Genomic DNA, 9,720 nt, shown 5'->3' on the forward strand with positions numbered 1-9,720 from the left:
GATAAAACAAAGGAAAAAATAAAATGAGAGAGAGAAAGTTAACTTTAATTTTTTAATGAGAATCCAAACATATATTATCTCTCTTTTTATTCTCCCCTTTGTTTTATCTCTTTCTTACTTCTCTCATCTATAATATAAGAAAATAAGTGGCTCTGGTTTTTACAAAATTACCCATCCTTATTTTTTGTACACCTATTAAAATTGTTGGTTTTTTGGTCTATCCACACAATTGTCCATTATATCTTAATATTTTATTCAACTATATTATAATTTATTTTCACCATTCTTTCTCTCTCTTCACCTTTTTAGTTTTCTACCCTAATCTCTCTATACTCCATTTACTCTTTAAAAAAAAGGGTATTTATGATCCACAAAATTTTAATGAAAAATAATATAAGGGAAAAAATTATTATTGATCTAAATATTTTTGTATACAAAAATTTACTATTCATTCATATATTTTTGTAAATGATACCTAAACATAAATAATATTTATATCAGAAAAATCTATTATTGATCTAAATATTTTTATATAAGAAAAATATTATTTATGATTAAAAAATAATTTATTCAAAAATGGTATACAGGAAAAAATCTATTATTGATCTAAATATTTTTTATCCGAAAATTTACTATTCACTCAAATATTTTTATAAATGATATCTAAACAAAAATAATATTTGTATACGAAAAAAATTTATTATTGATCTAAATATTTTTATATACGGAAAATGATATTTATGATCCAAAAAAATTTATTCAAAAATGGTATACGGGCAAAAAATCTATTATTGATCTAAATATTTTTATTTACGAAAATTTACTATTGATATAGATATTTTTGTAAACATTACCTAAACATAAATAATATTTGTATACGGAAAAAATCTATAATTGATCTAAATATTTTTCTATATGAAAAATGGTGTTTATAATCCCAAAAAGTTTAATTCAAAAATGATATGCGGGGAAAAATTTATTATTGATCTAAATATTTTTATATACGAACATTTACTATTGATCCAGATATATTTATAAATGATACCTAAACATAAATAATATTGTATACGGAAAAAAATCTATAATTGACCTAAATATTTTTCTATATGAAAAATAGTATTTATGATCCAAAAAAATTTAATTCAAAAATGGTATACGGGAAAAAATCTATTAATGATCTAAATATTTTTATATACAAAAATCTACTATTGATCCAGATATATTTATAAACGATACCTAAACATAAATAATATTGTATACGGGAAAAAATCTATAATTGATTTAAATATTTTTCTATATGAAAAATAGTAGTTATGATCCAAAAAAATTTAATTCAAAAATGGTATACGGGAAAAAATCTATTAATGATCTAAATATTTCTATATACAAAAATTTACTATTGATTCAGATATTTTAGTAAACGATACCTAAACATAAAGAATATTTGTCTACGGGAAATTTTTTTTTATTGATCTAAATATTTTTCTATATGAAAAATGGTACTTATGATCCAAAAATTTTAATTCAAAAATGGTATCCGGGAAAAAGTCTATTATTGATTTAAATATTTTTATATAAAAAAATTTACTATTGATTCAGATATTTTTGTAAATGATACTGAACATAAATAATATTTAAATACGGGAAAAATCTATTATTGATCTAAATATTTTTATATACGAAAAATGGAATTTATGATCCAAAACAAAATTATTCAAAAATGATATACGTGAAAAAATCTATTATTGATCTAAATATTTTTTTATACGTAAATTTACTATTCATTCAAATATTTTTATAAATGATACCTAAATAAAAATAATATTTGTATATGGAAAAAAATTATTATTGATCTAAATATTTTTATATACGAAAAATGGTATTTAGGTCCATAAAAAATTTATTCAAAAATGGTATATGAGAAAAAATCTATTATTGATCTAAATATTTTTATATACAAAAATTTACAATTTATCCAAATATTTTTGTAAACGATACCTAAACATAAATAACATTTGAATACGGGAAAAATATATTCTTGTCTACATATTTATATATAAGAAAGATGATATTTATGATTCAAATATTTATGATCCAAAAATAATATAAGAGGAAAAAAATTATTATTGATCTAAATATTTTGATATACGAAAAATTTATTATTGATCTAAATATTTTTTCATTTTAAATATTTTATTTAAGATAAATATATTATGTAAATAAATGCGCGCATCAGACCAGAACCCGTGCGTATGCACGGGTTTGTTACTAGTTAATTTAATAGTAATCCCTAAAATTTAAAAAAAGAGTTAAAGATACAACATTAGAGAATCTGATTCTAGAATCACCTGTTGTTTGTGATGAGCAGACGTGGGATGATGAGCAGACGTGGGATGGCCCCACACAACTGACAATTTCTCATAACTCAAAAACCAAACTCTATGTCACTATTCCCAAACACACTTTCAAGTCCACACACAAACCGAATCTCATCTTTCTCACCCGTTCGTTTCATGTTCTTTTTTTCTTTTCTGCTATGGAAAACGATCCATTCCTTCTAATCAACCCTCAAACCTCCCCCTTCACTTCCTCTAAATCCTTCAACGACTTCACCACCTTACAACAACCACCACCACAACCACCACAACAACCACCATCAGAAATCCAATCCTGCAACTTCACTCCCCTCCACCACCACCACCAACAACAACAACCATTCTCTCCTCCCAAACAAAAAAAACTCAGCCGCTGCAAAACCGCACCGGCCATGTTCATTCTCCCGAACCTAAAACCACCCACCACCAACCAACCTCATCTCCCCAAACCTCAAACCAACTCCATCATCCGACAAGGCGTTTGGCTTCTCCTTATCTACCTCTCCATCGGCGTAGCCATCTACTCTTTCAACACCAAAAACTTCTCCGGCATAGAAACTCACCCTATCGTCGACGCACTCTACTTCTGCATAGTCACCATGTGCACAATTGGTTACGGTGACATAGCTCCATTAACACCAACAACCAAAATCTTCGCATGCGTTTTTGTTCTAGTAGGTTTCGGTTTCGTAGACATACTCCTAAGTGGCCTTGTGAATTTCGTTTTAGATTTGCAAGAAAACACGATTTTAACGGGTCTTCAAATGGGTGCTAGGGAGGGTTTTTCAGCTAGGGATTACATTGTGGATGTTGCGAAAGGTAGGATGAGGATTAGGTTGAAGGTAGGTTTGGCACTTGGGGTTGTTGTTCTTTGTATTGGTGTTGGGAGTTTGGTTTTGTGTTTTGTGGAGGGTTTGGATTGGGTTGATTCGGTTTATTTGGCGGTTATGTCTGTTACGACGGTTGGGTATGGGGATCGGGCGTTTAAGACGCTTACCGGGAGGTTGTTTGCGGCGATTTGGTTGTTGTTTTCGACTTTGATGGTTGCTAGGGCTTTTCTGTATTTGGCTGAGGCTAGGATTGATAGGAGACATAGGAGATTGGCTAAGATGGTTTTGCATAGAGAGATTACTATTGAAGATTGGCTTGCTGCTGATATCAACAATACTGGTTTTATTAGGTAACTTAACAAAACTTCTTTACCCTTTTTTGTTTTAGGTTTAATGCATGTAGTTCTAAATTGTGGTTCGTAATCGCAATTGTGGCTGCAATGCAACAATATAAAGGATTTGAAGATCTCTGCCATAGCATTGCAACTGCAATTGCAGCTACATTGATCGGCAGTATTTGTCTGCATTTTGTTGCATTATCGTGGATCATTAAATACGGCCTATCACATGGCTGCAATTGTGGACAAATACACGATTCATGGTCTGCATCATATCATAATTGCAACTTTTTATCATTAGTATTAGTAGTTTATAATTGTGGTAGCTAGATTGCATTTCGGTCGCATTGCAGTCCTTGTTATTTAGCAAACTATGGTTATATACAGCTGATGTGGCCACAATTATAGTCTTGATGCTGTTAGAGAAACAGAAAAAAGGCCTTGATTTGGCGGCTACAATTGCAATTGCGGAAAATCTTTTGCAACTTTTCTGAAGAGTATAGTTGATTTTTGAGTTCAGGACCAACAACAAGACTATTATTCTTTGCGAGAATAAATTAGTACCCCTGCCCTGCAAAAGCCCAACAAAAGATGGGGCGGGACAAGGTGTACATTATTGTGGGGTGCAAGACTAAAACCTTCTTGGTCTGTTCCGCAAAAAACGAAGGTAGGGCGGGCATGTGGGCTTTGCATCTTTAAAGCCTAAAAATTGCAAAAATTTATGTTAATCTCCGCATCCGGAAAAATCCGAAAAAAACTGGGCGGAAGGGAAGAATCCGTGAAAAAGTGCAGAAGGACAGGGGCATGTCCAACGGGTTGGACCCGTTTTTCCACCCACTAGCTAGTAGAGTTTTAGATCAAACAAGAATACAACCTTGGATGCCATAACTTGAATATTCTAATTAAGTTTATTTCCTCTTAAAAAATTACAATTAGCTACAATCATTCGTCACTAATCATGATTTCTAGATATATATCAATATATTCTTAGTCAAAAGAAGGCATAATTAGAATTTGTTTAATTAAGCATTTGCTTAGATGGGATTGCCTTTTAGTCTTGTTTAATCACTAGCAGACATTTGATTGGCAAAGTCACTTTCTATGCATGATAGTAAACAAGTAGGGGCAGAGTATGAGTGTGACACTCATTCAATAAAGGATTCAATAATGTATGCATTATTCAGTTATTTTATGTGCTGATTGTATGGTTTTTTTAGATTATTTTCTGACTAGAAATTTCATTGATTTGTTTTCAGTAAGTCAGAATATGTGATCTTCAAGCTGAAAGAGATGGGAAAAATACAAGACAAAGATGTAATGCAAATTTGTGATCAATTCAGGAAGCTGGATCCCTCTAACTGTGGGAAGATAACATTGCCTCATCTCTTAGAGGGAAGAACATGACAGAAAAAAAAATAAAAAAATGTTTACAAAAGCTAGTGGTGAGACATAATCAATAGTGCAAAAAATTTGCAAAATATACATGTATTGTTGGGAGAGAGATTTTGTACAGACATTAGAATTGTGGGGATTAACATGAAGAAAGTTACTAGAAGATGTATTTTTTAAAATCTCTATGAAAATATGAAAAAACCCATTTGTTGTAATATTTCACAACAAATTTGATAAATATTGCTAATGATTAACATTTCCTGCGGGTATATCTATGGTATTTTAGTACGAATTCAAAGCGGGACAAGGTGTGTCAAGAAGCTAACTCTCAAACACCACAATTTCATACACAAAATTCCTTGTAATTGAGTTTAAAGCGGAACAAGATGTGTCCGAAAATTAACTCCAAACACCATAATTTCCTACGCGATTCTTTGTAGTATGAGTTCAAAGCGGAACAAGGTGTGTCAAGAAGTTAACTTTCAAACACCATAATTTCCTACACAATTCTTTGTGAAACTTTCTGCAGCTTATTTTCACATCATTTTTTATATAATTTCTTAAGTTTACACTATTTTTATGAGAATTGAACCAAGTCCCGTTAAGTACTCTGAAACAGGTGCTGCCACTAGACTATGTTGCTCTCTTTGAATTATTTTGCTACTGAAATCTATACATTACTTAATTGTTTGCCATATATTTTTAATAAAATATTGGCTTAATTGCAACTTTGGTCCCCCTATTTTGTCTTTTTCTTGATTTTAATCCCCCCATTTTTAAAACCACGATTTTGGTCCCCTTTTTGAGTTTTCTAATGAAAAAGAGGCAGGAATAAGAACTAATTTTGCAGAAAAAAACAAAATAGAGGGACGAAAATTGCACAGAAAACTTAAAAAAGGGGCTAAAATAGTGATTTTTAAAATAGAGGGATCAAAATTAAGAAAAAGACAAAATAGGAGGATTAAAATTGCAATTAAGCCTAAAATATTAAATTAATTTTTTTAAAAATAAACTGAAACTTTAGTAAATTCCAAATATATGAACCTAGAGTATATTTTTAGAATCTATAGTATAATAAATTAATTTATAATAAACTGAAATTAATAATAATAAATTTATTTAAATAATGTTCACGTTATATATTTGAATAATGTTTTAAAAAATGTGAATTAATACAAATTTAAATAATATAAATGAACCTATAGTATATAAATACGTAAACATTAAAAAATGAACCTATAGTATATTTTTAGACTCTATATAAATTGGAAATAATATTTTAAAAAATTAATATAAATTTAAATAACATGAATTTTAAAATATTTAATAAATTATAAATAATATTCTTTATAATGAAAAAAATATTTTTTAAATTTGAAATAAGGTTTCAAATTTAAATGTGAGGTTTAAATGTGAAATTTAAATAACATAACTGTGAATTAAAAATAATTTGTAAATTATAAATTTTAGTAATATAATTGTGAATTAATGGACTAAAATTCTAAAATTAAAAATAATAGTTTATAAATTAGAAAATTTTTCCTTGTGAATTAAATAATTTTGAAATTAATAATATTTTATATTAAATAATTCTGAATTAATAATAGTTTATATTGTACAATTTATAAATTAATAATAGTATAATATTAAATAATGGTTTATATTAATTATTCAAAATATTTTCTAATATAATTAGTTTCGGAATTATTTAATTCACAAGGACATTATTTCGAATTTATAAAATATTATAAACTATTATTTTTAATTTCAGAATTTTCGTTAAATAATTTTGAAATAAATACTTTAAATATAATTAGTTTCGGAATTATTTAATTCACAAGGACATTATTTCGAATTTATAAAATATTATAAACTATTATTTTTTAATTTCAGAATTTTCGTCTATTAATTCACATTTATTTTCAGAATTTCATATAATATTGTTGAATATAAAATATATAATAATTTACACACAAAAAATATAATGAAAATATGAAAAAGACGTACTATGTAATTGATACATTTAAGTTTGGAAATAAATCAAAACAAGTTGATTGGCCTAATGGTAGCACCCAAAACGACAGAATCTTCATTTGGCAAGGTTAGTTCTGAATTTCTCCAACAGCTTTGTGTCATACCTCTTCACCATAAATCCTTACAACCTTCCATGGATAAAGACCTTTTGTAGGGGTGTCTTAGAGGCTATAAAACTCAGTTTTTCAGACTTTGACAAATTACCTCTTTCATTCAAAATTTCAAACAATTCAATTATCCATACCTTTCACAAAATTACCAAGTGTTTATACTTCATTTTCATTGAAACTTTGTGCATATAACCTTCATTCAAATTACCAAAGTTTCATATCATACATCCATTAAACACTTGTATATCATTAAAGGAATTATGTGCTTGAAAGGGAAAATCACTCAAGTGATTGATATAGTTCAACTTCAAAAACTCTTGTAAAAATTCAAACATATTGGTGTTTATTTTCCAAGATTGTTGGAATTAAGTGTGTGCATTGAAGAGGATTGTTCTTCTTGCACTTAGTGTTGAAGATCTTAAAGGTTTTAAGAGCCTTTGATCTTTCTATAGGTTAGATAGTAAAGCATCACATTTTGTGTGGATAGGCTTGTACAATCATTCTAACTATAGTGAAATCTCTTTCACGTTGAAAGGGGACTGGAGTACTCTCGGACTGTGAGGGGAACCAGTATATATCGTTGTGTCTTTTATCTTTCCGCATTTATTGCTTTATCCTCTCTTAACCAAACCAGAAAATAAGAACATTCTTGTCTCTAAAATCAGAAATTTTATTGGTCCTAATTCACCCCTCTCTTACGCGGACTTCGTACTTACAACGACAACAACAACAATATTTGATAGTTTTATTTGTAGTTGTGAAGGCAAAGCCAACTTTGGGGCGGACAAGTCCTAATATAGTTTCTTCATACTTGAGACAAGGAAGAAAATTCTCTAATGTAAGTAAAGTGTTCTAGTACTGTAAGGATGCTCATATTGGTCCATAATCATAATTGAGAACCATCAAAAACTGAATGAGACAAATACGATTTTGATGAGTCTCATATGTTTTAGATTAAATTCATCTATTACTAATGAATCTTTTGATTGTACTTCTTGTCAAACTGCTAAACAACCAACTTTATCATTTAATAAAATTACTTATGTTTCAGGTTCACCATTTGCTATTGTGCATTTTGATATTCAGGGACCTGCTCTCGCATCACTACGAGAGATTCTCACTATTTTGTGTTGTTTATTGATGATTATTCTCATTTTAATTGAATATACATGATGAAAATTTTGGCATAAGATTCTTGAAATTTATACTAACTTTGCCAAAATGATTCAAACACATTTTTCTAAAACCATTAAAAAAATTATGGAGATAATGCAATGTAATATCACAATTTTAAGCTCATGTCTTTTCTTGGTGAATATGGTATTTTATATGAATTATCTTTTTCATATACATCATATCAAAAAGGTCGAGTTGAGAGAAACCAATGTCACCTTTATGACTTCGTTCTTTCCATGCTTATCTCGACATCTTGTCTTGAATGTGTCTGGTATGGGGTGAAGCTAGTCTTACCACTGTCCATATTATTTTATGATTTCCTTCCTCCGTTCTCAGTAATATATCACATTTTGAACATCTTTATCACACTAAACCAGATTACAAACTACTTAAAGTATTTGATTGTGCTTGTTTTATCCTCCTTTAACTTCATAAATATCTTTATCACACTACATCACATTACAAATTACTTAAGGTATTTGGTTGTGCTTGTTTTGTCCTCCTCTAACTTCGTGAATATACTAAACTCAAGCCTCATGATCTTTTTTCTTTCTTTCTTGGTTTAACATCATTCTAATAAGCCTCTTATAGGGTGAAAATAAATATAAAAAATAAAGACTTTTTTGATGGGTCTATTGAGAGATACAAAGCACGTCTCGTTGCAAAATGATTCACCCTAGAGTAAGCTATTGATTATGAAGAAACATTTTATTTTATTACACGCATCACCCCTGTTCAAGTACTTGTTGTCATTGCAGCCACTCGTCAATGAAGAGTCATAATAATGGATGTTAAGAATGTCTTGCTCGATGGTGAGTTAAAAGAAAAGGTTCATACGCGTCCTCCTCCAGGATATACTTTTCTGACAAACAAAGTGTGTCGTCTTCGTAAGATGGTTCAGACGATAGTTTTTTAGCAATTGGCTTCGTGCTGAATGTGGATTGAATGCTCATACACCTCCTTCATAACAATTGCTTAACCACTCTCAAAGACTCCTCCAATGTCTTTAATAAAATTGATCATTCTTAATTGCATTCCTTATTGCCATTTTCCATTCACCACTACATAGGTTTAGTGTCTTAAGTGAGACACCATACGAGAAATATCTTTGCTCTCATCTTTATCGTTGGGACAACGATGAAACTCTCGAAATGGACAATGTAGACCTCCTATTTGAGTAGAAAACATGTACAATGCAAAATTGTGCTTCTCCCATACTTAATACAAAAGATGTATAGTTGCGGAATTTTCACAAACACGTAGACAACAGGAAAAAACATTTCGCTCTGATTGTGTTGTCGTCTTGCTCTACATTATTTTGTAGATCGATTAATGTCAAACCAAGTATTGAAAGATGGAATGATCATAAAGAGTCAAGAAGAGTTATGAGTGAAAAGAATCTTAAGAAAAAACTGGGATGGAGTTGTATTGAAGTAAAAGTGGTTATTTAAGGATATATTTCACA

At 29.4% G+C, this 9,720-nt stretch overlaps 1 protein-coding gene across 1 annotated transcript; it reads left to right on the top strand.

The window, feature by feature from the left end:
* The first annotated feature begins 2,434 nt into the window (after positions 1–2,434).
* Positions 2,435–5,206, top strand: LOC131622695 (two-pore potassium channel 5-like). The gene is made up of 2 exons (XM_058893736.1): positions 2,435–3,555; positions 4,800–5,206. Exons 1-2 carry the CDS (start codon positions 2,537–2,539, stop codon positions 4,945–4,947), a joined length of 1,167 nt encoding a protein of 388 aa, XP_058749719.1. The 5' UTR covers positions 2,435–2,536; the 3' UTR covers positions 4,948–5,206.
* Positions 5,207–9,720: the final 4,514 nt, after the last annotated feature.

Source organism: Vicia villosa, unplaced genomic scaffold, assembly GCF_029867415.1.
Source record: "Vicia villosa cultivar HV-30 ecotype Madison, WI unplaced genomic scaffold, Vvil1.0 ctg.000037F_1_1_3, whole genome shotgun sequence".
Classification (NCBI taxonomy): Eukaryota; Viridiplantae; Streptophyta; class Magnoliopsida; order Fabales; family Fabaceae; genus Vicia; species Vicia villosa.

Excerpts from the sequence above, each read along its gene's own strand:
- LOC131622695 (XM_058893736.1), top strand. The coding sequence starts at position 2,537 with ATGGAAAACGATCCATTCCTTCTAATCAACCCTCAAACCTCCCCCTTC. Across the intron at positions 3,556-4,799 it reads AACAATACTGGTTTTATTAG|TAAGTCAGAATATGTGATCT; the intron begins GTAACTTAACAA and ends ATTTGTTTTCAG.